The sequence below is a fragment of the Microtus oregoni genome, unplaced genomic scaffold, assembly GCF_018167655.1.
Source record: "Microtus oregoni isolate MIOR12 unplaced genomic scaffold, Mior012 000012F_ref0000307, whole genome shotgun sequence".
In the NCBI taxonomy this organism is placed as follows: Eukaryota; Metazoa; Chordata; class Mammalia; order Rodentia; family Cricetidae; genus Microtus; species Microtus oregoni.
The window spans coordinates 14,217,945-14,245,938 of NW_024543071.1; the positions used below are offsets into that span (position 1 = coordinate 14,217,945).

The following is a 27,994-nucleotide window of genomic DNA, read 5'->3' on the forward strand; positions in this document are numbered from 1 at the left end:
CCCCAGGTGCTGCTGATGGCCAGCTGCCTAGCAAGCTTGAGGTTCAGTGAGAGACCCTGGTCTTCACGGAGAGCAATAGGTCAAGATCCCCTCCCCCACAAGCATGCCAGTACATTACATACACATACAAATAAATAAAAATAAGCAGATTCCTTTTTGGATTCATAATGATGAGCTGGAGAGATGACTCAGCAGCGGAGAGCATTTGCCACTTTTGCCAAGTTTGGTTCCCGACGCCCACACCAGGGTGCTCACAACCTCCCATAGCTCCAGCTCAGGTGCTCCAGTGCCCTCTGGACACACACAGCACACACTCACACAGACACATAAATCCTGAAAAGTACTTAGCAATGGCACATGAAAGGTTAATCTCTCCCTCTCCTTAGGTACTCTCTGAGCTCAGGCCCTGGTCACAGGGACAGGGTTAAGTGCATCAAGAAAGCCGAGATCTTCAGGAACTCCTAGATCACTGTGGTGCCTCCCTCAGAAACAGGTGGAGAAAACTGAGATCAGCCAGCATGCCAAGTACACTGGCTCCTTCTGTGGCAAGACCAAGATGAAGAGATGGGCAGTGGGCACCCTACGTAGTTCCCACGTGAGAACAGTGGCGCCTCTGGGTACCACCACTTCCGCTGTCACAGTCAAGGCCACCAGAGAGCGGGAGGAACCAAAAGACCAGAAGAAGCTACCCTTTTAGCCATCCCTAGCCTGTAACAAATGTGTTAATTTATGTAAAAATAAAGAAACGAGGGTTGGAGAGATGGCTCAGAGGTTACGAGTTAAGAGATTAAGAGCAGGCTGCTCTTTGAGAGGTCCTGAGTTCAATTTCCAGCATCCACATGGTGGCTCACAACCATCTTTAATGAGATCGGGTGCCCTTTTCTGGCACGCAGGAAGAACACTGCAAACATAGTAAATGAATAAATCTTTTTAAAAGTAAAGAAATGAAAGGTGAGTCTAATCAACAGACTGGCTAGGTCACCTTTTGTCTTGACTGTGTCCCTCTGGAAGGGCCATCTCACACTCAGAGATCATGTAGTGTGCCCAACCACGCCAGTCTCACACTGCAGTAGGATAAAACAGGGCATATGAGGAATTCTATAGCCAATCTAGGTTACCGAGACAAACAGGGCTGGGAAAAAACTGTCTGCCAAAGTCAGGGATGACAGCTGAACCCACTCAGAATTCTGAGACCTTCCCAGTCTTTCTCTGGACTCACAGAGATCCACCTACCTCTGCTCCCAAGTGTTGGGATTAAAGGTGTGCGCCACCACTGCCCATCGAGATCTCTTTTAAAAGATGAATCTGCCCTTAGAATTCACCCCAGTGTTTTATGGGCCTAAACATTCTCAAATTCCTAATTGAAATCTCCTGGGTCATACTAACTCCATCTCTTTCCCTGTTGCCCAAACTCCTTTTGCCTGGAGCTCAGAACAACCAAGATTTTCTTATCAAAGCCCTCGATTGTTGAAGGCTGTTATTTGTTTTTGACACTGAGTATCCCAGGTTGGCCTCAAACTCTCTCTGTACCTGAAGAGCTTCTGATCCTCAGGCCTCTACCTCCTGAGTGCTGGGACTTCAGGTGTGTGCTATCCCACACCTGGGACCGGAGAACAAACCGAGAGCTCTGTGAATACCCAGCAAGTATTCTACCAAATGGATTACATCTCCAGCCCCAGGGCTGTTTAAAATCTCAATTATCATCTCCTAATGATAAGAACTGAGATTTCTCTGGCCCTTCAACTTATTGTCATTGATCCTTCCTTTAATGCTCATAACTTCTTTAAAGGGACCTGAAAGCAAACCCAGCATTTGGTGAAAGTTTAATCAGATCGCCCTATGAAGGGGAGGAATCCTGTTCATATCTCTTAGCTTTCCTTTTGAAAAACAAAAAAACAAAAACACCAGTTAAGACAGACCAGGACGGTGTGTGTGGTGTCAATCATCAGGGTGAGCTGAGGTCAAATTTATTATTCATTTGTTTTATTCTTTATTGAATTACAGCAGGAAAACAAAGGTTTGAAGACAGGGACCTGAAGAGGACTCCTAACAAATTTGACTTGACAATATTTTGACATAGTGTAAATTTAGTAGGGGCTCTACTTCCTGAATGAACACAAAAGTCCAGCGGTGTCCGGTGGTAGGCCAGAAGGAAGATACTCTCCCACCACCCTCCTCCAAAGTCGATGCCTGGGGCCCTTTGAGTAAATTAAACCTTGCGCTTCCAAGTCCTACTTCTGACCACTAGGTGGCACCGGAACTCTGGAATAGCGAAATAGAAAGGCTGGTGATTAGCTGTGACCCTTAGATTAACACCTTCTAAAGCTCATTCTTATTCTTTGCTGTAATCTAGATTAAGGTGCCTTTGTCACCTTCCCGTCATCTCTGCACTGGGGGACTGGGGAAGAGGAGGTTTAAAAGCCCGGGTGAGCCGTTTTTTTAGGCGCCTGTTCGCGCGCGCACTGAGCTCCACGCTGGCCGTCGATCTAGCAGCTTTTCTTTTTGCCGCAGCAGCCTCCAGCGCCATCAGGTGCATGTCTGGGCTTCGCCTTGTCAGATTCCTCTGCAAGCTTGAATGGATCTGTGATTATATCCTGTCAAAAGGCAAACCAGAATGAAAAGACAAAAGGGTTTTGATGTACCCAAACTGATGTTTCTGTCTGATTTGGACTGATTTCCCAAGGAAGGCGATAAAATGCTACAGTACCATCCAGACCTTGGAGGAACACTGGCACTCCAGAATTAAGATGGCCTTTAAAGATAAGCCTGGTGCCACATAATTCTACTCCCACCCCCAGCAATGTGAAGGTGGAGGCAGGAGGATCGGGACTTTAAGGTAGGGAGTTGGAGGCCAGCCTGGACTACAAACTAAGGAAAAAAAGATGGCCCGTTCAGATTCACTCCTACCAGGGTAAATTTTACTCGAAAGACTGTAAAATGGTAGAGGGAGGATTCATTTCTGTTTGCTTCTGTTTTTGAGACAGACCTCCACATAGCCCAGGCTGGCCTCCAACTCACTATGACACTAAGGGAGTGTGAGATTACATACAAATGCCACCACCCGCAGCTTACGTTGTGCGTGCAGACAATCATTCTACCAACTGAACTTGATCTCCAGCCCCAAAGGGCTCTCTCGTCTTACACTGTAGCCCAGGCTTACCTGGAACTCATGGTGATCCTCCTGCCTTAACCTCCTAAGTGCTGAAGCCACCAGGCTCTGTTTAAAAGTAGTTTCTGCCAGGCCAGGGAGCTCGTTTTACCCAGCTGATTCTGGTCTGTGAGATTCTTGCAAGCATGCGCCTTTTTACCTCTGGAACTAAAATTCTGAAATGCTAATACTTCCCTTCCTAGGCCTCAGTCTCTGGAAATATGGACATAAGACAAGAGTGTTAGGTTGGAGATGCCAGACAGCCACTGATGTCTAGGTTAGGGATGCCATCAGCAGCCACGCTGACCCAAAGCACAGAACACAATTCTCTAAGGAGAAACAGTTGTCTTTTTTTTTTTCCTTTTACCTCCAAATGAGCTGCTTCTTATAGTAGCCCAGTGGACCAGGGGCCAATTGGGACCAAAGACAAGGAACCTGGGGCATGAACAAGTCACTTTAAGGGAGATAAGCTGTTAAGTTCACACTCATACTATTGCTGATGGACATTCCAACAGGAGCGTGGAAGACCGTTATACTCAAGAGACGGACAGCCTCGTCTGAATGGTGGCCATGCCGTCGCTTGCCCTCAGTCTCCACTTTTCTTTTAAGAGTTTATTTATTTTTATTTTCCTTGAATGAATGTCTGTGTGCCACAGGTGTGCAGTGCTTGTGGGGGCCAGAAGTCAAATCCCCAGAACTGGAGGTACAAAAGATTATGTCTGTGGGGACCAGAAGTCAAATCCCCAGAACTGGAGGTACAAAAGATTATGTCTGTGGGGACCAGAAGTCAAATCCCAGAACTGGAGGTACAAAAGATTATGTCTGTGGGGGCCAGAAGTCAAATCCCAGAACTGGAGGTACAAAAGATTATGTCTGTGGGGGCCAGAAGTCAAATCCCCAGAACTGGAGGTACAAAAGATTATGTCTGTGGAGGCCAGAAGTCAAATCCCAGAACTGGAGGTACAAAAGATTATGTCTGTGGGGGCCAGAAGTCAAATCCCCAGAACTGGAGGTACAAAAGATTATGTCTGTGGGGGCCAGAAGTCAAATCCCCAGAACTGGAGGTACAAAAGATTATGTCTGTGGGGGCCAGAAGTCAAATCCCCAGAACTGGAGGTACAAAAGATTATGTCTGTGGGGGCCAGAAGTCAAATCCCCAGAACTGGAGGTACAAAAGATTATGTCTGTGGGGGCCAGAAGTCAAATCCCCAGAACTGGAGGTACAAAAGATTATGTCTGTGGGGGCCAGAAGTCAAATCCCCCAGAACTGGAGGTACAAAAGATTATGTCTGTGAGGGCCAGAAGTCAAATCCCCAGAACTGGAGGTAGAAAAGATTATGTCTGTGGGGGCCAGAAGTCAAATCCCCCAGAACTTGAGGTATAAAAGGTTGTGAGCTGCCATGTGGGGGCTTGAAATCAAACTTGGGTCTCTGCAAGAGAAACAAATGCCCCTACTTAGTGAACCTTCTGTCTGTCCAGCCCATTTCCACAGGTCAAAAGGTCACTCTGGATTGGGACTTTGTATTCAGCAGACTCGAGTCTGTGTTCACTGATGCTGCTTCTGCCAAAACCAAAGCCCTTTCTCTCTGGGAGCCCTCGCCTCCACACCACACCTTTCTCTCTGGGAGCCCTCGCCTCCACGCCACACCTTTCTCTCTGGGAGCCCTCGCCTCCACACCACACCTTTCTCTCTGGGAGCCCTCGCCTCCACACCACACACCACACCTTTCTCTCTGGGAGCCCTCGCCTCCACACCACACACCACACCTTTCTCTCTGGGAGCTCTCGCCTCCACGCCACACCTTTCTCTCTGGGAACCCTCACCTCCATGGCACGCCTTTCTCTCTGGGAACCCTCGCCTCCATGGCACGCCTTTCTCTTTGGGGCATGGATGGCTCATGGTAAGCAGGATTGGCCGCTCCTCTCTGGACTCACAAAACTGGTTCCTAGAGGCTAGGAGACAGCACTGGGAAGTGCTCACTGCAGAAGCATGGGGCCCTGAATTCAGATATCACCGTCTACATAAAAGGCCAGACATGGTTACATGTCTGTAACTCCAGCATTGAGGAGGGTGGGGACAGGAGGATCCCTGGAACTCACTGGTCATGCAGTCTAGAGAAAACAGTGGGCTTCGGGGCCAGTGCATGAACCTGTCTCCAAAAAACAGGCATGTCCACCTCTGTGTGCATATACATACACACATGCACACACACATGCACACACACATGCACACACATGCATACACCACACAAAGATACATACAAATGATTTTCCATACCCTTCTTCCCTTCCAGTGTCCTAGCTACTAATAGGAAAACAGCAGCATTATTTCCAGATGTACATTTCTTGTCCTGAAAGACTAGAAGGAAACAGGAGTCGGGGACATCTAAACAAGCATCCTTTGCAGCACGAGCCCCTGCAGGTCTGCAAAAAGGATGCAGGGCTGCAGTGTGCTGGTTAAAGTGCCCGCTCTAAAAGCAGAAGTGAGCCCTAACTTCCAGCTGTGTGATCTTGGATGAGGAAATTCATCTCCCTGCACCTCAGCGTCTTCATCTGGAGGACAAGCATCACAAAGGCCACTGGGAGGACTACATAGCACCTTGGACACATGACTGTCCCATAAAACTTAGCACCTGTGGCTCCTGTTATCAGTGCTAGCCAGTGACAACAGTGACATTCCTGCACAAACCCTGATTGCATTGTTTCAGATGCCGCCGTGTTTTAGCAACGTAACTCACTGACTGATTTATTTGAGGTGATACAAGGTCTCCTATTATCCAGGTTGGCCTTGAATATGCAGCAGAGAATGGCCTTGAACTCCTGATCCTCCTGCCTCCATCTCTCACTCCAGGCACTGCCATCACACCCGGCAACAGCGTAACTCTTGTAATGGCAAAACTGTACTTTACATGTCAGGATTAAAGAAAAGAAATAAAAAAGGGAAGGGGTGTTGTAGTTCAATGGGAGTATGCTCACCTCGTATGTATAACATCATGAGTTCAATTCCCAGCAATCAAGAGAGAGAGAGAGAGAGAGAGAGAAGACAGGAAGAGGGAAGAGGAGGAAGAGGAGGAGGAGGTCTCAAGCCAATCTGTAGCAAATCAGCATCACCCACAAACTGGCATCATTCACGCCCCCATGGCAGCTGATGGAGGACAATTGCCTGCGCTCAGTACCCCAGGGCTTATCATCAAATTCCTTCATAAAAATGATAAGTATCTCCTCCTCCAAGAGAGCAAGGCCATGTCTCTGGGTCACACAGCTGTTCCTCGCTGATGCCCAGCTGGCGGCAAACAAAGCTGGAAGAGCCACAGCTTGAGTGCGTGTCTACCTCTCTCTAAGCTGCTAACCTCCCTCCCAAAGTGGGAAGACATGATGCCGAGTCTGAGGTCCTAGCCTGCTGCTGGGTGGGATGGAAGCAAAGAGTGAGATGAGAAATGGGTTCAAGCTGTCACCCTGCAGCGAGAGTGGGGTGCGGGAGGCTAGAATACCTGGGAAGAGAGGCTTGAGGGAGGAACAGGCTGCAGGTGGAGATCGGCGACTCTTTGTCTATGAGCTTTGTCTTTTCACTTGACCTTATAGGGGTCAAGAGGCCAACAGAAGGCACAGTGTGTGCCAGTGTGGGAAGGCTGTCCACTCAAGAAACCACCCACGTGAAACTGTGCTTCTGTGGAACCCACAGATCCTGCAGGCAGCGTCACACTGAGTCTGAAATGTGAGCGCCTGGAACATGGAGGCCGGGGCATTTCTCTGGTGGGAAATGAGCTGAGAAAATGAGTACCAGTGTCAACTACTGCAGCCCCTAGACAGCACCTGTATAGTGCCCGCCACAACTGAAGAGGTCACTGGACTCCAGCCTGGATTGCTGTGGGCATGGATCAGACACAGCCGGATTGGGGAACACCCGCCAGAACACAAGCGCTCTGCGAGAAGCATCAGGGAAGCCCAGGGCACTGCCTGAACCGAGAAGCGAGAAAGCACTCACACCCAGTATTTCAGGACCCAGAAGGCATTTCCATGCGCAGAATGGAAAACAAGCTGTCAGAAACACTCCTGAAGAATGGCTTGGTCCTTTCTCCCCCATCCTCATTGGACAGGATGTTTCAGATACAATTCAGGCTACTGCCAACCTGGGAGAGACGGAAGATGGCCGGGACAAGGTGAGATTTGTCACCAGGTCTGACAGGAAAGAGGGGCAAATCAAAGTGACAGAGAAGAAATGGAGGCAGGTTAAGACAGCAGAGAGCAAAGGTGACATGATCTGCTTTGGGCCGGCTCCCCTGTGGAGACTGGAGTCTCGCAAGGCTTTCGGGAAGGATCTTTTTTTTTAAAAAAAAAAATATTTATTTATTTATTATGTATACAATATTCTGTGTTTTTATGCCTGCAGGCCAGAAGGGGGCACCAGACCCCATTACAGATGGTTGTGAGCCACCATGTGGTTGCTGGGAATTGAACTCAGGACCTTTGGAAGAGCAGGCAGTGCTCTTAACCTCTGAGCCATCTCTCCAGCCCTCGGGAAGGATCTTAAACCTACACAAAAGGAACCGCATTTCCTAGGAAGGCAAGGAAGTTCTGTGGCCCAGTATTAATGGCAAAAGAAGATGGATCCACCAACCCCGGGGCTAGGAATGTGGCTGGAGATGTCTCGCAGCAGGAGTCACAGACAGTGACCTGAAGTGCATGGAGCTGACAGTTAATTAGTCCTCAAACAAAACAAAACAGAAAAACAACCCATCACCCTGATGTGCGCACTGACAGGACGGGACTCCGAGGTAACCCAGCGTGCTCCTTCTGCCCCGAAATGCACAGAAGTAGGGAGCAGAACGAGCCATCAGGCTGGCGTGCTGAGATCAGTGAGACAACAAAAGAATCAGGGCAGGCCAGGACAGCACTGCTTGCCCACAGCTCCTCCAACAAACCACACAAAACCTAGAGAATGACTGGGCAGTGTGCAAAGAACACACACCATGGGTGGCACAGTGGAAAGAGAAACAGGCTCGGACTGGCTTCACTGTCAACACCCTGAGAACCTGTGCCAGGCTGACGACAATACCCAGCACATCCACTTCCCAGGACGTGCCGTTAGGGGTGAAGCCCTTTTGTCTGCCACAGAACCCTGAGGCAGCAGGCTTGGTGGGTGCACACTGTAAATATGTGTTACTCTTATTGGTTAATAAAGAGCTGATTGGCCGATAGCAGGACAGGATAAGGTTAGGAGGGGGAAAACCAGACTAAGAGAATGCTGGGAAGATAAAGACTGGAGTCAGAGGAGATGCCATGGGATGCAGAGCAAGCAGGACGGGAAGTGTGTACATGAGGTAAACAAGCCTTAGAGTAATAGAAATGGGTTGATTTAAGTTATAAGAGCTAGTGAAAAACAAGCCTAAGCTATTGACCGAGCATATAAACTTAGAAAAACTCTCTGTTCAGTTATCTGGGCAGTGGCTGGCAGGACAGAGCTGACTGGAGGTCTAGATGGAAAGCTCTGCCTACAGTGGAGAGAGAAAGGAAAGCTCCTGAAAGCAACTTAAATCAACTGGACTAGCTCATATCTGAAATGAAGTGTTACAGGCTCTGTAGTCAAGAAGCAAGAACCCAAAGCTTCTACCAGAAAATTGTTCATTATGCCCACAGGTTTCTAGGAAATTATTATGTAAATACTACAGTTCCCAAAAGTTTCAAGCTTGAGCTTTTATACATCTTTGGCTTGTCTCCCATATATGGCTACATACATTTTTATTGGATGCTTTAAGTTACTAGGCAATAGGGGCTAGAATGAGAAGGGAGAGGAGGTAAGGAGTTGTAGAAGAGATGTGGTCAGTCTGCATACCCACAGGGAGGGAGTTATTGACCAGCCCACAAGTGCACACACGGACACGGACCAGCTCACATGTGCACACATGGACACGGACCAGCTCACGTGTGCACACACACGGACACGGACCAGCTCACATGTGCATACACAGACACGGACCAGCTCACATGTGCACACACGGATACGGACCAGCTCACATGTGCACACACAAACACAGACCAGTCCATGTGTGCACACACAGACACAGACCAGTCCTTATGGCTGTTTTCTGGGCTTTTTTCCTCTTACCCCTGGGACTCACTCCTTCCCCAACCACAAATAGTCACGTTGAACCTAGCATGATGCTCCATTTCTGCAATCTCGAATTTGGGAGGCAGAGACAGGATGAAAAGGAGTTCATGCCAATCTGGGCAACAGAAAACTGTCTCAAAAGAAAACAAAAAGAAGGGTCACACTTCTACCTTAAATTTTCGCTTTAGGTAGACTCAGTTCCCAACACCTACATGGTGGGTCACAGCCATTGTAACTCCAGCTCCAAGGGAGTCTAACCTCCACAAGCACCAGACATAGACATGCACAGACATACATGCATACATGCAGGCAAAGTGCTCATACACATAAAATAGATAATAAATCTTTTTACTTTTGGCTAGAATGCAGGACTTACTGGTGAACGTGACCAAGGAGGGACAGCCCGTGAGAGCCTGTCTAAATGAATGCCCTGTCACCTGTCTAGGAAATCACGAGCGACCCCACCGCCATTGGCGATGAGCCAGTCTTCAGAAGATGTTTCATGCTCAGCCTGTTGAATTTGTTTAAGACCTGGCCTGAGAACTTACACTCAGTCCTGCATAGAACCTCTACCACATGTTCCCTGAAGCCTGGCACAAGTGGATGTGGTGACCTGGCCATAGTGAACTCTGACCCACTGTGCCCAAGGGCCTCCTAAAGGCACCTTGTATCCTTGTTTGCAACCCTGACGGAGTCATCATAAGATCAAACACATGAACGTCACATGGAAAGGGGCCCATGCAAGCAACAGGCCACATATACCATCACCATAGCGCAATATTTATACTAAACTAAATCCTACAATATGAAAGCAAAGCATAAAAGAGTAAGAGAATCTTCATAACAGATTCGACAATAGGTCCTTAAATGTGCCCAAACTTAAATTAAGACCTTTTGTACAGCCAGGAATACTATCAAGACAGTAACAAAATCTATATCTGAGAAGGCCTGGTATTGAGAACAAAGATGTACAAGTCTGGGGTATAGGTGAGTGGTCAGAGATTGCCTGCAGTGTCTAAGGCCCTGGGCTTAACCCCAGCACCACAAAACAAAACAGACAGAATAGAAACATATATTTTTTAAAACTCTTAAACCGAAGAGAGGGAGGAGTAAGCTAGTGGGAGCTCAGTGACTCTGGACTGACAGCTGGGGAACCTGCACAGGCCCGAACTAGGCCCCCTGAATGCAGGTGACAGTGGTGTGGCTTGGGCAGAATGTGGAGCCACTGACAGTGGGACCAGGATCTAACCCTGATGTATGAACTGACGTTGTGAAGCCCATTCTCTATGGAGAGAGACCTTACTTACTCAGCCTAGGCCTGGGGGGGGGGGGGGTAGGAGAGAGGGCTTGGTCTTGCCTCAACAAGGTGATGGGACAGACTTAATTGACTTCCTAGGAGAGGCCTTACCCTCTTTGAGGAGCAGAGTGAGGGGTAGGTGAGGGAAGCAGGAAGAGAGGAGGGAGGAGGAACTGGGATTGGCATGTAAAAAAAAATAATAAAAAAAAAAACTCAATAGCAAACAACAACCAACCCAATTTAAAAGTGGGCCAAGATGTGATGAGTCATTTCTTCAAAGAAGATAAGCAATCAGCCACTAAGCGTGGAGAAAGGTTCAACAGTATTAAACTAGGGAGAAACTCAGACCAAAGCCATACAACCTGCTCGCCCAGGCTCGGTTCCCAGCTCCCACAGGGTGCCCCACAACCATCTTAACTCTAGTTCCTGGGGGCCAGGTGCCCTCTTCTGATCTCTGCGGGCACCAGGCACATATGTGGAGCACATACATCCATAAGGCAAAACATCCATGTGCATAAACTAAAATTTTAGAAAATCTAACATTAGAAAAGAACTGAATAGGCCAGGCGGTGGTGGCTCATGCCTTTAGTCCCAGCGCTCGGGAGGCAGAGGCAGGCGGGTCTCAGTGAGTTTGAGACCAGCCTGGTCTACAGGGTGAATTTCAGGATAGCCAGGACTGTGTTACACAGAGAAATCCTGTCTCAAAAACCAAAAATGAATAAATAAGATTTAAAAAGCCAAATGAATAAAATAGACCTTAATACAGGTTAAGATGGTCCATAAAATCATGGAAGGGAAGGCCGATTTTTTTTTACTTCCCATCTGTCTTTTCTTGCCTTTGGCTCCTAAACCTTCCAGTATCTGGGAGGCCTTCCTAGCTTTCCTTTATTAAAAATCTTTCTTAGCACAACTCCTGCTGTTTCAGAGGGTGTGCACCTCTTTATTCTGGAAGACTCCCATACTGAGGAGCACAGCAGCAAGAATCTGTTCCTCAGTGCAGACTTACAGGGGTGACTGGAGAGACGGGTGAGGACACCCTTATAGTCAACATTCTAAAGACACATTTGTACCTCGGACGACAGAAAGGAGTCGGTCGGTGTGGCCACGCTCTTGCTAGTTGACCTCTTTGTTCCGAGTTACCTCCCTAGGCCAGATGGCCCTGGAGGAGACAAGGACAATAAAGGAAGAAACTGACTAGAGTTGGTCCAGATGTTCAGAGAACAAGGGAAGAGGGTAAGAGATGATAAGGACAGAGGCACTGACATCATAGAGCTCAGGGACAAGGCTGGCTGGCCACCTGACAAGAGGAACAAGAATGCTGGAGAAATGATGGCCTTTGCTCTCCCTGCGCTGCTAAAGCTGCTGGCTGCAGATAAGGGGAAGCAGTTTTTAAGGTATCAGGCCACAGCCGTCCCAGATCACCTGCCTTCTGCATAAGCACAACCTGGAGATTCAGTTCTGTTCCTGCTCTTGCAGGGTGCGGTCACTGGCAACAGGACTGCTCCGGAGACAGGGCTAGGGATGCAAAGCGGTCCATCCAGCTGCTCTGAAAAACAGCTCGCTGGCTGTTGACAAGCTAGGAATATGCCCAATCATGGTAGCACACTCCTTTTCATCTCAGTGCCCCAGAGGCAGGGACAAGTGGATCTCTGTGAGCTCAAGATGAACTGGTCTACACCCTGAGTTCTAGGCTGGTCAGGGCTACATGGTGAGACCCTGTCTCAAAAACCACAAACAAACAAACATCAAAAGCCACCAAAAGTTAGGAATGTAGACAAAACAATTCCATTCTTAGGTACAGATGCAAAATCTTTGAAAGCAGAAACTCAAACAACTTTGCTGTTTTTCAAATTTGTCAATAGCTAATAGCGCTATTGACAGTCTCCAAGAAGGGGACAGCACATCAAGAGGACGCTAAACAATGTGTTCTAGCCTATGCCAAGACGAGGGAAGGAGTGATGCCCACCCCAATTGAAGAACTAGCTTTGGAAACATAGGTGAAAAAGTCAGCTCCAAAAGGCTTGTGTGTATGAGTTTGCCCGTATCAAATGCCCAAAGGAGGCAGAAGCACGGAGTGGAAGCCCACCAGCCACTGCTGAGAACCGGTGCAAGGAGACAGCTGCTCACTGGGCATGGGGTGGTCAACATTTTGGTTTTTTGGTTTTTGTTTTTCAAGGCAGTGTTTCTCTGTATAACAGTCCTGACTGTCCTGGAACCAGCTCTATAGACCAGGCTGGCCTCGAACTCACAGAGATCCGCCTGCTTCCGCCTCCCAAGTGCTGCCCTGGCTTTGTTTTGTTTTGTTTTTGTTTTGGCGAAAGTTTTGGAAGTAGAGAGTGTTGATGTCTGTGAACTAAACGCCACTGAATCATAAGATGGGGGAGCTGACAAAACGCTCAGCAGAAAGCAGCTTGCTGTCAAAGCTAACGACCTGAGTTAATCCCTAAACCCCGTACGATGGAAAGAGAGCAGCTACTCACACAAGCCATCCTCTGGCCTTGGCACATGCAGTGATGCGCGTGCACATGCACTAATAACAGATAAAGACATTAATTAAAAATATTGAAACAAAAACAAAAACGTTTTTAGTCCTGGAGAGATGACTCAGCCTTGGCTGCTCTTCTAGAGGACACAGACTCAAGTCCCAGCACCCACATGGCAGCTCACTACTGTCTACAGCTCCAGTCCCAGGGGATCTGGACACTCTCTTCTGGCCTCTGTAGGCACTACGCACAAACGTGGTGCACAGGCATACATGTAGACAAAATACCCATAGAAACAAAATAAAAATAATTTTTTTAAACCTGTGCTAAGTTTTTAAGTGGTTAAATTGGTAAGAATTACTTAATTTTATCTTAGAATTGGTGATTACCAGAAGGAAATATAGGCCATTTATAATGTTCACCTGGGGTTTGGATTTGTTTTGCTTGTTTTTGAGACAAGGTCTTCCTTTGTTGCTCATGTTGGTCTTGAACTCCTGGATTTAAGTAATGCTCCCCTTCATTCTTAGTCACCAGAATTCTATATGGGTATGTGGTACTGAGTCCAGAATGTAGCATGTTTTTGTGTAACTCTTAACCTTTTCGGTGTCTGGACTCCTCTGAGAACTTGATCAAAGCGGCGGCTTCCCAAGAAAGTATATATTCAAACACAATTACAGGGGATTGCAGACACAAAGATTACTATAGACTTGTGAAGAATTGAGGGGAAAGGATTTAGGGGCTGGAGAGATGGCTCCGTGGTTAAGGTCTTCTAGAGGACCCAGCTTTGATTCCCAGCAACCACACGGCAGCTACCAACCGTCGGTAATTTCAGCTCCAAGGGATTTACAGTACAAAGACATAACATGCAGGCAAAACACCCAAACACATAAAATAAAAATAAATCTTTAAATAAAAAGAATTTGTCAAATCAAATCAAATCATTTAGCTATCTTAGCTGAGGTAGCCCGCTGCAAAGAAAACTGTTGTTTTAGCCGAGCCTGCAGTTTGTCGCGTTTTAAGGGACCTGTTTGAAGTGTGGGACTGAAAGTGAAACAAACCTTTGTTTCTAATCCAGAACAGCTCCAGGCAGCCTGCAGCTCGGCTGCAACAGGTGTGAAGAGAAAATCCTGAGCGAAACGCGAGTTCTTCAAGACAGCTGCTGTGTCTCCATCCACTTTGACAGCCTCGCCTTCCTACAGGGCAGCACAAAATGAACAGCAAAAGACGTCACTGCGGTCCTTTTGGTTCCAGGAACCAAACTCAGGTTGCCAGGCTGTCCCAGGCAAGCCCCCTTTCCTGCTGAGCCATCTCGCCAGGCCAGCTTATGACTGTGTGACATTTCGGGGAAGGGACCACACCGGCCTTCTAAGGCGCTCTTCTCTCGTCATCGTCAGACCCCTCTGTTGATGTCATGAGTATTTGCAGACAATCAGCTGACCAATGTTTCTTAGGTAACAGTGCTATAAAGGGCACCCCTGCCCCGGTGTTTAATGCGTTTTCAGAGCTAGCTGGAGAAACCGGCTCGCCCTCAACTTTGCCTGACCAGCTAAATGGGAGCTCCGCTGGAGCACTTGTTTCTGAAGTGTGTTTCTCTGAGTCCCAAGATGCTTCTCAACATGTGGGTCATGACCCTTTGCGGTCAAATGATCCTTTCATGGGGGTCGCCTAAGACCATCAGAAACACAGATATTTACATTACGATTCCTAACAGTAGCAAAATTACAGTTCTGAAGTAGCAAAGAAGCAATTTGATGACTGGGGCCCCCGGCATGAGGCAGTGGATTAAAGGGTCGCAGCGCTGGGAAGGCTGAGAGCCGCTGCCCTAAAGCAATGCATGGTACTCAGTAAATATTTTCTTTTTCTTTTCTTAGTTTTTAAATTTTTAAAAAAGCATTTCTGTATGAGTGTGTTTGAGGGCATGTTGCCTATGCACGGGCAGAGGCCAGAAGAAAGCATTAGGTGAGTCTCCTATTACTATCTGTCTATTCCTTTGGGCAATCTCCTCAGAACGTGGTGTTCCCAGCCGGCTGGCAGTGAGCAAGCTCCAGCAGCTCTCCTGACTGGGTCTTGATGCTGGTATGATCTATGTATCAGGACACCTGGCTTGGCTTGTGGAGCTGGGATCTGAACTCCAGTCCTCGTGGTTGTACAGCAAGCACTGAACCATCTCTTTGACTCCCTTCTAAAATTTAAAGACAAAATCCAATGGTATATCCCAAACTGATCTGGAACTCACTTATATCCCAAGCTGGCCTTGAACCTGCAATTCTTCTAAGCCTCCTCACAGATGCTCAGATTGCAAATGGGTTCCACCATTCCCAATAGAGCATTTTCAGAAAGATTTTTTTCCTTCCTTCCTCCTTCCCTCCCTCCCTCCCTCCCTCCCTTCCTCCCTTCCTCCCTTCTTTCCTTTCTTCCTTTCTTTTGAACTGTGTCTAATGCCATTTAGGCTGGCTGCAAAATTGCTATGTACCCCAAAATGACCTTGTGTGAGAGCCAACATTACATTTTAAGTTTTAATCACTGTGCCGTAGAAATCCACGAAACAAAAATGCCTCTGACCTGCCAGCCCCTTGCCCCAGGACAGACAGTTCCTGAGATGCTGGAGGCTACAATAAATCCCATGTTTTCACTCCCCTAAACGAGCTTGTTTGCCCCATCTGTGCCGGATGTGCTTGATCACGTGTGGGCTGGAGGTATGTCAGGATATATGCTTACCCCTGATGAAGCACAATTAAAAAAAAAAAATACTCAGAGAGAGAAATTGGGGTTCAACCTGAAGATCCGAAAAGCAAAGCAGCCAGCCACTGGCTCTCACCTCCACCTCAGTCCAAAATAGTGATCCTGCCTCTGGGAATCTTCTAATGATACTGTATTTGAGAGCTGTCTCCTCCTCTTTTATAATCCTCTCCAGTTCTGGGATTAAGGGCATGCATCACTACCTCCTGGTTTCTATGGCAAGCTAGTGTGGCTACTGGGATGAAAGGTGTGTCATTGCTGCCTGGTCTATAAGCCTGGTCAGTGTGGCTGTTTTACTCTTCTGATCCTCAGGAAAATTTAATTTTTATTAAATACAATTAAAACTTTATTATACAATTAAAATTTTATTATATAATTTATAAATATTTATTATACAATTAAATATTATTTAAATAAATAAAAATTTATTATACAATTAAAACTTTAAATACAATTAAAATTTTATTAAATACAATTGAAATGCCACTACATCCTGATTGGACCTGCAGGGAAATGCAACCAACTACGGGCTTTCCTTAAAGCCCAGGCCATACTTGATTCTCGGCCATTTTCCAGGAACCTGAGTATGGACCTGACCAGAGCCCACCTACCTGGCCAGTACTTAATTAAAGCTTGCTTCAAATTTAGCTTTAAACTGTGGCCGCGGTCATATTCTCGATTGGTGGAATTAACACATGAACTTCTAATCCTCCTGCCTCTGCCTTCCTCGTGCCGGGATGACAGACAGGATGTACCACTGCAGCTGCTTCCATGCAGTGTGGATTAAATGCCAGCTTCACGCATGCCAGGCAAGCGCCCGACCAACCGAGCTGCGTTCTCAGCCTGGGAATGTGCTTTAACAAAACAGAAACTGCACAATGAGGACCATGTGTCTAAATAGCCTGTATTGCCTCCCCCGGGGCTACTGATGGGTCCTAGGCTAGGCTCTCCCTTGCTTTGGATAGCAGCCATTTGTTTCTTCTGCCCTTGCTGTAGGGATCCTATCCGTTGACTATCTAGTTTTGTCTGCTGGTTCTGAAAGTTTTTAGGTTTCTGGCCTTTCTGTTTGTAGATCTGGAAGGCGTTTGACTTCCAGTAGTGGTTTGGTGTGATCATTTGTTGGGAGTCTTTCTTTTCTCCTGACAGTCCTTCCATACCAAATCTAAACTAAACTGTTTGTCATAGCCAGAACCTGGAAACAGCCTAAATGCCCCTCGACCAAAGAATGGATAAGAAAAATGTGGTACATTTACACAATGGAGTACTACACAGCAGAAAAAAAATAACGACATCTTGAATTTTGCAGGAAAACAACATTTTGAGTGAGGTAACCCAGACACAGAAAGACAATTATCATATGTACTCACTCGTAAGTGGGTTTTAAACATAAAGCAAAGAAAGCCAGCCTACAAACCACAATTCCAGAGAACTTAGACAACAATTCAGACACTAAGAGAGACTTACATAGATCTAATCTACATGGGAAGTAGAAAAAGACAAGATCTCCTGAGTAAATTGGGAGCATGGGGACCTTGGGGGAGGGGAGAGGCAGGAAAGGGGCAGAGAAAAATGTAGAGCTCAATAAAAATCAATAAAAAAAGAAAAAAAAGAAGTTAAAAAAGTTTACTATTCTACTGGAAGTAAAATGAAAACTTCAATTGAGGAAAAAACAAAATTACACACAAACCAATCAACATCAGAATAGTGAAAAGCAATTTAGGGTTAAACTCAAGATCCAAGAAAGGTACTGTAGTGGGGGGCAGGGGTGGGGGGCAGGGAGCGGTACAAGGGCAAAAGCAGAAAGAATGCTGCAGACACAATGGATACCAGCCTTGCCCAGCCCACTTGCTGAAGATGCGCCGCTGGCTGGTGAGTGCGCTACCACTGAGCCACACTGCTACCCCCCCTTGAGCAGTTGTTGTTGTTGTTTACCTTGAATGTGAAATTTGCATCAAAGATTAGTTCTTTTTCATGCCCTGTGATCCCTCCTTTGTAAACAGCTTGGCATCTTTTGGCTTGTCCTGTCTTAGGGAGTTTGAAGAGTCGAAATGTGGCAGACACAAAGCGACAGTCCCCTGAAAGCAGACACACAGGGCTCACCTCCTGCACCCCAGCCGCATTCAACACAGGAGGATGCCGCACAAGGGATTTCCTCACGGTACACCATCAGCTGTCTCCTGGGTGCCTCAGTCTTTCCAAACACTTCATTAAATATCACTCTGAGGGAGGGGCTGAGATCATTCAGGAGACACGATGGACGCTTCCAGGTGATACAGTTCCCCTTGGTAGGAATCACTCACTAAAGGGAGCTAGAGAGCAGTTAGAGCTCCGACTGCTCTGACAGAGGACCTGGGTTCAATTCCCAGCACCCACATGGCAGCTCACAACTGTCTGCAACTCCAGTTCCAGGGGACCTGACACCCTCACACAGACATGCATGCAGGCAAAACACTAATGCTCATTTTTTTAAAAAAGAATCACTCATTAAATTAACTAACCACTGAACTGAAACTGTTCCCACCGCATCAGAATCTCTGCCGTTGTTTCTTACCAAGAACACTTTCTAGCTCCTTGTTTTGAATTGTGATGAGGTTGGCAGTGACCAAACGTGGAGGGCAGAATCCAATTTTTTGGGCAATGATGGCAAGATCCTTCCAGTACAAAGCGCCTCCCAGGCATTCGCCTTAAAAGAAAAATTACAGAGCAATGAATACAGCAGCATTATGGAAATTTATAGCCTGCACCATTAGCTAGGACATAGTATAGATGTGGGACCTAACTGCCCAGGGAGGTGCCCACCTGTAATCCCAGCAGGTGGAAGTTAGAGGCAAGACAATGAGGAGTCCAAGGGCATCCCGGGTGAGCATGAGACCCTTTCTCAAAAAGACAAAACCACAAGAGCTAAGGATGTGGCTTAGTCGCTTACCTAGCAGGTTCAAAGTCCTAGATTTGATCCCCAGCACTGTGTAAAAGCAAATGGGGTGGCAAACGCCTGTAATCCCAGCTCTCGGGAGTCAGAGCCAGGAAAATCTCTGTGAGTTCGAGACCTGTCTGGTCTACAAAGCAAATTCCAGGCCAGCCAAGACTACACAGAGAAACCTTGTCTCTCTTAAAAAAATCAAAAACTAAAAGAAAAGTATTATTATTATAAATTTAAAACAAAAACACGGGGCCTAGAAGTATCCACGAGGCCTAGAGAGTAGTGATTAAATCCAGAATTTGTTAGCTAGAGGTCTCTGAGAATCGTTTTCAGGGCAGTGATGACGTGTTGGTTCTACTAAGACACAGTCACAATCCTGTGTGTGCTCAGTCACGCTCTGAAAACCCGCCTCCTAGCTCTAGTTGAATCCCACAGTCTATTACCAGAACAATAACCACCACTAATGTTCACAAAGCATTTTTACAGATTATTTTAAGCGCAAAATACACGTTTTATGTGTCACATCAATAAGTTGGAGACAAACTAATGGTTACCAGCAAACAAACATGCCAAGCAGAGCAACACAGTTGTATAGGACTGTTTATACATGTTTAGACTAGACCTGGGGAGATGGATCTGAGACCAAGAGCACTGGCTGCTCTTCTAGAGGACCCAGGTTTGAGTCCCAGCACCCACATAGTAGTTCACAATTGTCTGTAAGTCCAGTTCTAGAAGATTGGACACCCTCATATGTCTTCCACAGGTACCAGCTACACATTGGGTGCACAAACCTACATTTTAATTATTTTTCTTATTTATTGTCTTACTTTTTTGAAGATAGGCTCTCACTATGTAGGTCTCACTGGTCTGGAACTTTCTATGTAGGCCAGGCCTTGAACTTATAGAGATCTGCCTGCCTCTGCCTCCCAAGTGATAGAATTAAAGATGTGCAACAATACTTGGCTTATTTATGTACATATATATTTTATATGTTTGTCTGCTACGATATGAGAGACAGCACATGCTGCAGTGCACATATGGGCCAGATGACAGCTCTCAGGAGCTGCTTCCCTCCTTCTACCTCGGGGATTTGTCAGGCTTGGCAGCAAGTGGCTGTACCCATGAGCCATCTCTTCTCTGCATGTGTGTGTGTGTGTGTGTGTGTGCGTGTGTGTGTGTGTGTGCACATATATATGTATATGTATATATATATATACGTGTGTGTGCATACATACACATTCTTGGATGAGGCACAAACACCACAGAGCATATATGGAGCACAGAGGTCTATTCTCTCCGTGCTCTGAGGATTGAATTCAGCTCATCGGGCATGTAAGGAAAGTGATTTACCTACTGAGTCATCTCATAGACCGGCCCTGATAATCTATTTTAAAAGTAAGATTTTTTTTTTTTTGAGACTATGTCTCATGTGGCCTGTGCCAGCCTTGATGAGCACCGATCCTCTTGCTTCATCTCCAAAGAACTAAGACCATGGGCATGGCCACCACTTCCTGTTTAAATGCAAACACTGCTATTTTCCAGTTCGACTGACCATGAGCATGCATTTGTCTCCTCAACTTCCAGCGACTCTCAAGTGACTATAAAAGAATAAACACTCTATCTCATTTATTTTTCAAAATAGTTTTGTAAAGTAGTCTGTTATTATTTTCAATTTATAGTTTAGAAGACCAATAATAGATTAATTAAATTGCTTGAGATTATATCACTTTTTTAAAAAAGCTTGTTTACAACGGTAGGAGGGGTCACGTGGGCATATGTGCGACAGTGGACATGTACATGTCAGAGGACAGCTCTGTGGAATGTCCTCTCCTTCCACCTTTACATGAGTTCCAGGAATCAAACTCAGATGGCCAGCCCTGAGCCACAAGCTCCTTCACCCACTGAGCTGTCTCACCAGCCCTCATACTGTTTCTGGGTAGCAGAAAAAGAATAGACCCTTCTGGCCACACTCCATTTGCTCTCCCATCCTGTGGTCTCACCGCAGCTTCCTTGAAGGATGGAACTCTACACTAGTCAATAATCAATGATGGGAAAGACGCAAGAGCACATACCCCATAAAACCTTGTGTGACTTGATGTCTTCCGGCACTTCAAGGTTAGCATAGACGTCACTGAAATATAGTTCCCCACCGTACTGAAAAAGAGCAGCGCACATCTGAGCAAGGTTAAAGATTACATTGATCCCAGATAACAACAACAACAAAAAAAAAATTGATGAGTCCAGGAGATCAACTTCAAAATTCCAGTGTTTGACCTGAGACTGACCAAGTTGACCTTTGAACAAGTAACGGCTGCCTCATTCATTAAAATCAACACACGGGGACAGAGGTGTTTAATTACTCTGTGTCCTATCCAACAGGAAGTTCCTTTCCAATACTCAGAGAGGAGGGAGTTATCAGGAAGTGGAGAAGCATGAGAGGACGAAGGGAGCGTGACTACCATCTGTGTATACTATTTGCACACACGGAAACGTACTAGGATGGAGAGATGGATTGTGGGTAAAGTGCTTGCCATGTGAGTGCCTGCTGAGTTCTGGTCTTCAGCATCCACAAAAACCAGGTGTAGTTTACATCAGCTCTAAAGGGGCCAATATCTAAGTCCCTGAAAGTGATCAACCAGCAACTTGGTGAGTTCCACGTTCAATGAGAGACCACATCTCAAAAACACAAAGTAACATAAAGGAGCTGTCTTATCAGGAAAATTCTAAATAAATAACAAAATGTGAGGATTCAAATAGATTAGAACAGAGGTTCTCAACCTTCCAAAAGTTGCGACCCTTTAATACAGCACCTCATGTTGTGGGGGACCCCAACCATAAAGTTATTTCATTACATTTTAGAACTGTAATTTTGCTACTATTATGAATAGTAATGTAAATATCTAATATGCAACCCCCAAAGATGCCTCATCCCACAGGTTGAGAACCACTGATGGAGAGGAACCAAGTCCAGTCACCAACATCTGTAAGTACAGTTCTGATCTCCGTGCTCCCCAGACACACATGCGGTTCACATGTGTGAATACAGGCAAACCATTCATACATGTAAAATAAAATAAGTAAATTTTTTAAAGTTTTTAAATAAACAAGAACACAGGAAGGGAAAAAATGAGTGTTTCTCCTAAATACATTCAGGTTGCCTAAATTTTTAGCTAGTCCAAAGAGGACAAGCCCTAGGTATCTGGACAACTAATAGGCACATCGACGGAATTAACAGTCTAACGCTCGAAAATTACAGTCACTGAGCCAGGTGGCGGGGTGCATGTCTGTGATCCCAGCACTTGGGAGACAGAGGCAGGGGGAGCTCTGTGAGTTCGAGGCCAGACTGGTCTACAGAAAGAGTCCCAGGACAACTAGGGCTACAGAGAAACCCTGTCTTGGAAAAAAAAAAAAGAGTGAGAGAAAAGAAGAAAGGAAGGGAAGGAGGAAGGAAGAAAAACATATAGTGATGAAGCTGGGCAGTGATGGCACACACCTTTAATCTCAGCACTCAGAAGGCTGAGGCAGGGGGATTTCTGAGTTCAAGGCCAGCCTGATACATATCATGAATTCCAGAAGAGCCAGGGCTCACAAAGAAAACTTGTCTCAAAAACAAAAACCAAAAAAAGACGGAAAATTACAGTGATGTTATTACACATTAAAATTTTTATATATCCTTAACATATAGGTCAAAGGAGTTAGCAGGAATTGAAGGATTTACTTAGCTAATTTCAAAAGCATGGATGTCTACATTCTATAGTAATGTTTAGCGTCTCTTTTTTTAAATATTTATTTATTTATTTATTATGTATACAATATTCTGTCTGTGTGTATGCCTGCAGGCCAGAAGAGGGCACCAGACCCCATTACAGATGGTTGTGAGCCACCATGTGGTTGCTGGGAATTGAACTCAGGACCTTTGGAAGAGGAGGCAATGCTCTTAACCTCTGAGCCATCTCTCCAGCCCCATGTTTAGCGTCTCTTACTTGATCTCAGTGACTATCATGAGTTGGTATACAAGATGGTATCCTTGAAACAGCATGGGATCATTCTTACATAGATAACTTTAAATTTTTATTTTGTAATTTTACAAATAATTACAAAAATAGGCCTATGTGTTTGCCTGCATGTATGTCTGTGCCCTGGTACCCTTGGGGACCAGAAGAGGGCATCAAGCTCCTAGAACTGGAATGACAGCTGGTTGGAGATCACCATGTGGGTGCTGGGAATTGAACCTGAGTGCTCTGGGAGAGCAGCCAGTGCTCTTAACCACTGAGCCCCAGCCCAGCCCTTTAGAGATACTTCTATCTGAGCTGTAGAAACATCTCACAATTCTTATTGCAGTGCTTGGGGTTGAGCCCTGTGTCTGCAAATTTCTGCCCCTGAACTTCACCTTTGGCCCTCCAAATCCCAGTGTTCTCTAGCAGTATGAAACAAACCTCTTCATAGGCAGGGAGGCTGGGGAGCAAATGGAAGTTTCCCTTCTAAAAAGGCCTCCATAGAAAACATCCATCTTAGAGTTTTCAAAGGTAAGGTATCAGAAATAGTTATCACGGAAAAGCAGGGTCTGTTTGAGGAAAGGCGAATTCCTGGGGACTTTTCCGAGTGACTCAACAGGTTCCGGTGACTCTGCAGGTGTCACCTGCGAGTCACAGTCAATAGTAACCAGGGGCAATAGGATCGAAGGCCAATATTCTGACAGTCAATGACCCATTTCCTGAGAGGAAAAAATAAGCCCTAGCTAGAGTACTTCGCCAACACCACTTCACACCTCCCTTTTTGTGTACTTTTTTGTTGAATCAGCATCACATACAGTTGAGGTTGGCCTTGAACTCCCTACATTGCAAAGGACGTGAACCCCTGATTCTCCACCATGGCCAACCTGGCTCCTTCTTACTAAATCGAGTTTGAATTCTTAGTTGCGGAAGAGTGTATGATCCTGCCAGCCCTCTCTGGTGTCTAAAGACCAGCCATCTCCTTCTCCCTCACCTTCAGCGCGTCATACACCTCCCGGAGCACTTGCTCTTTGTCGGGAACAAGGTTGATAACACAGTTGGATCTAAAAAAATAATAAGGAAAAAGGACAGATGTTGAAGGACTCAAATCCTTTCAGACCCAAAGGGGCTTCCATCTTACCATCAAAGCTACCAATTCTTCCTGGCTCTCCTTCCTTCCTCATACCCAACTTTTTCCCAAGACGAGGAAGACAGGCAAGTTGTTTGAGACATATCAGAAGCAGTCAGGGAGAACAAATGTGCACGAAGGAATGGGAAGCATGATTCTTATTTTTGTCCTGATGCTCACCAGGCAACGAAACCAAACCTGGACTCAGATGCCTGCCGTGCGAGGTGTTCAAGACATGAGAACAGACAAAGTCCCTCAAAGGCAGCTTTCCTGGCACTTTCATTTGAGGCTAGGTGTGTAGCTCAATGGTAAAATGCTTCTTTAGGGTGCAATTCCCAGCATCAAAAGAAAAAAAAAACCAGCCTGATCCTGTCACCTGGGCATGATTTAACAATGACTTGGGAAAATGAGAAACACAAAGCACCATAATTTGCCATGAAACAAAATATAGTCATGGCTAAATCTGGTAGTGCCTGCCTTTAGACAGGAAGCAAGAGCTCTGTGCACTCAAGGTCAGCCTGGTCTACATGGCAAGTTCCTGGTCGGCCACTAACTACATAATGAGACCCTATCTCAAAACATGATGGTAGTCTCATAAGATTACAATAAGGCCTGTTATTGTCTAGTAGAGTGACAACCAGAGCTACACCATAGTTGGTTAGCCAAGTGTCTGTAACAAGGTTGGAGTCAACATCTTCACTGGCTGCCAGCTGTAGAAAAACATAGCATGTACGATGACGCACAGTGCACCACACTTCATGAACAAGACAACTGGCCTTTACTTTTTATCGTTAGTTTATGGTGCACTTACTCCGCTTACAAGAAAAAGCACTGTAAAACCGTCTGCTCGCACATCTTGAATGACTGCAGCCCTGGAGAGCATCACCTCTTAGGTCTGAACTGATTCGATATTCTGTTCATCAGGCCCTAGTATCAATAGGCTGGCTCTTTTGTGGACATCACCCAGCCTAAGTGTGCAGAAGGCTCTATCATCAAAGCCTGGGGGAGTACACGCTGATGCTCACACAATTAGGAAATGCTCCAATACAAATTTCTGGCAACACAACCCACCATTACACTCCAGATAAGAGGTGGGTATGCGTTACAGGAGCACAGACTGGGGTCTAGCTGGCCCAGGAAGTCACTGACTTTAGTTTGGTGGGCAGATAGACTGGCATTGCAAGGTGACACTGTCGTCTACTCTTACACCAACACATGCACAACTGAGTGACAAAAAAACTCATAATATTTAAGTTTGTGCCTTTGTGTTGGGCTGTATCCATAGCTATCCTTGGTCACATGGTTGTGCCAGAGGCTAGACACACATGGCAGCTTTAAATTCTCTCTCAGGCAGCTGTGTTTTGTTGCTAATGGACTACAGAGACCTCATTCCTTTATAAAGGACTGCTAAGTTCAGTGTGATTCCTTTTTATTTTTTAAACTTTTTTAAATATTTATTTTTATTACATGTGCGTTGGTGTTTTGGCCTGCCTGTATTTCTGTGTGAGGGGGTCATATCCTCTGAAACTGGAGACGGTTGTAAGCTGCCATGTGGGTGCTGAAATTGAACCCAGGTCCTGTAGAAACAGCTAGTGCTTTTAACCACTGAGCCATCTCTCTAGGCCCCTAGTTTAATTCCTTAAACAAGAGTCAGTTCGTCAAAGAGTGGTAGCATTTGCGTGCTCAAAAGGAAATGGGCTTTGCTCTTAGCAGAAAGGCTGCAGACCTACACAGCAATATCGTAGCTCTCCTGCTGGGCCCCAGCCTCTGCCAGCTTCTCAATGCAGCCATGAATAAAAGTCACATTGGGTGCCTGGAAACCAAATTTCTTCATGTGGTACTCAAGATAGGTTTTAGCTACTTCCACCTAGAAAAAGAAAGCTACAGATTTGGTCATCAGCATCATTCAAAAATAAATCTTTTTTTTTCCCCCTGAAAGCTGTCCTATTGCTAATGCCATATGCTTTCCCTCCCCTGAGTTATTCTGGATGGATAGACAAGATTCATGAGGCATGGAAGATACGCCACAGCCTGGGACAGAAGTCCCTAACTAAGTGACTCTTGCTTGAGTTATCCAATGACAGAGAAGACCAGAGAAGAGGAAATGCCGCTGGGCCATCACACTGTTCATCTATCAGGTTAAACCTCTGACTGACTTCTCCAGGAGAGTCACTGATTGTCAACGTCCTCAACTTCTAGGTCACAAGAGGCACAAATGACAGTAACAAAACCCCAGCCTTCCTAAACACTGTGAAGGACAGCGGGAAGCAGTTTCTAGCCTCAAAGAATGATCTGGCAAAACCTCTTCCCTTTCCTCCAAATCTTTGTCTTACCTGGGCCTTAGTCATGTCTATTCCAGTGACATGTCCCTTCTCGCCAACTAGCTGGCTAAGCATATAGCAGTCTCTGCCACTTCCACAACCCAGATCCAGAATCTGGCAGTTTTCCAGGCGTTCGGGGACAACCAGACCACAGCCATAATACCTGAGAAGGGGAAAAGACATGTTTTAAAAACATACTGGAAAAGTCTCAGGTGGTAAATCCCTCCCCTGTCCCTCCATCACCCACTTACATTACTATTTTGTCTCTCCCACTAAACCAGAGCATGGCTGCCATAGCAGTGTTGCTGGGCACCGCGCAAGGTAGCAAGCCTCAAGAAAAGCATCTGAAATATGTGTTGAATACATACATCTAAGGCACTGTCTACTGAACAAGGAAAGTATCCTGTCCCCAGGTGCAGGCACTGTAACTTGAGAGGTAAAAACTACAGGTATGGAACCTTTCCTATGACTGACAGACAGCGAGTGTCACTGGGAATAAGTGTGGCAGTGGTTGGGGGGAAGAAGGCTCCATGATGCTAGGAAGACTTCAGTGAGGTTTTGGAGAGGCAGGGGGTAAGGTACCCTCTTTGATACCTGATCTCCGGGTGGGCAATATTATGCCAGGCAAAGATCACCTATTTAGCAAGTGTGAGCTAGTCTATTAAACACTTGACTGTCTGCCACGGTCCAAGGAGCTTGAATGTCTCCTGCAATGGGAAAGGATGGAGAGCATCTCTGAGGGGTCTTCAGCAGAGGAGCAAGCAGCTCAGTGCTGAGCTTTGGGGTTTCACAGTAGATATGGGAAGAAGGATGGCCAACAGATATGGCTAAATTCCCTAGCGACGAGTATGGGAAAACTGCACTCTGGAGGCTTCGTGGCAACAGTATATACACTCTACCTCGAAGTAACGTCTTCGTGTACATTCTTCAGAGTTTCCCGGATGTACTTGGGGACCAGCGTGGCTGGTGTGACACAAGCATTAGTCTGGAGGTCTGCAAATGTCTTCAGTACATTCCCGTAGTAGTTCTGATGCAACAGCCAAGGACCGGAAGCCAGGAGGAAAAGAACAGAGCTCGAGGCCTCCGCCACATTCTTAATTACAGCCCACTGGCCTTTGCTCAGGGCCAACTCCAACCCCGCGCCCTGGTCTGCCCAACCCCAGTGTGCGCTGCGAGCAGAAGTACTTGCTGGCAGGACTCCCGGAAACCAGCAAAACAGCGATCCCACGCAGCCAATCCCTAGGACCCTCACCTGAACGTCCTTGTGAATCTCAGCGGCTCGGGGAGCGGACACTGAAAAGGGAGAACAGAGGCTAAACGGGGTGACCACACTGAGAGGGACCGGGCTGAGGGCAAAATGGAGGGATAGCAACACACAGGGTAGAGAGGAAGGGGGCTTAGGCCCTCAGCCAGGCACAGGCAGCCGATTGGGCTGCCCAGAAGTGGGAGCAGGGCGGGAGGCGCTGTGGGCCTGTGGCAAGTCAGAGGTCAGAGGGGGACTGACCAGAAGCTACTCACTGATTCTCGATCTCCACACTCCTGGACCTGGTTAGATAACCCCTTAACTCGGCTAAGGAGCAGGAGCGCGCAGAGGCCACGCCCCCTGACTGACCTTCAACCCCCGCGAGGCCACGCCCCCTGACTAACCTTCAACACCCCCCCCAACCCCCCCCACCCCCCGCAGCCCAGCAAAACCCTTCCTCAGCCAAGGCTGGGTGTCCTCTTCACCTTGGAGTCTTTGCACCCCGTCTTATTAGTTAACATCTTCCTTTATTGATCCGCTGAATTTCATTCTCTCTCTCTCTCTCTCTCTCTCTCTCTCTCTCTGTGTGTGTATTTTTAAATGAACACCCATA

General features: G+C 46.5%; 1 protein-coding gene across 3 annotated transcripts; it reads right to left on the reverse strand.

The window, feature by feature from the left end:
• Positions 1–1,961: 1,961 nt before the first annotated feature.
• As3mt (arsenite methyltransferase) lies at positions 1,962–27,727 on the reverse strand. Of its 3 annotated transcripts, XM_041661519.1 has the most exons (11): positions 27,657–27,727; positions 27,391–27,431; positions 27,038–27,165; positions 26,151–26,301; positions 25,548–25,684; positions 23,683–23,752; positions 20,769–20,850; positions 18,328–18,459; positions 17,709–17,851; positions 14,096–14,230; positions 1,962–2,594 (listed from the first exon to the last, which is right to left on the reverse strand). In XM_041661519.1, coding segments are annotated over exons 1-11 (1,128 nt in total). In that variant the 5' UTR covers positions 27,658–27,727; the 3' UTR covers positions 1,962–2,486. The 3 variants fall into 3 exon arrangements, with proteins under 3 accessions (XP_041517453.1, XP_041517455.1, XP_041517454.1); XM_041661521.1 differs by lacking the exon at positions 17,709–17,851; XM_041661520.1 differs by lacking the exons at positions 1,962–2,594; positions 14,096–14,230 and adding an exon at positions 16,265–16,630.
• Positions 27,728–27,994: the final 267 nt, after the last annotated feature.

Excerpts from the sequence above, each read along its gene's own strand:
- As3mt (XM_041661519.1), bottom strand. Across the intron at positions 23,753-25,547 it reads GAGAGCTACGATATTGCTGT|ATCCAACTGTGTTATCAACC; the intron begins GTAGGTCTGCAG and ends TTATTTTTTTAG. Across the intron at positions 14,231-17,708 it reads ATGCAAATTTCACATTCAAG|GAAGGCGAGGCTGTCAAAGT; the intron begins GTAAACAACAAC and ends GCTGCCCTGTAG.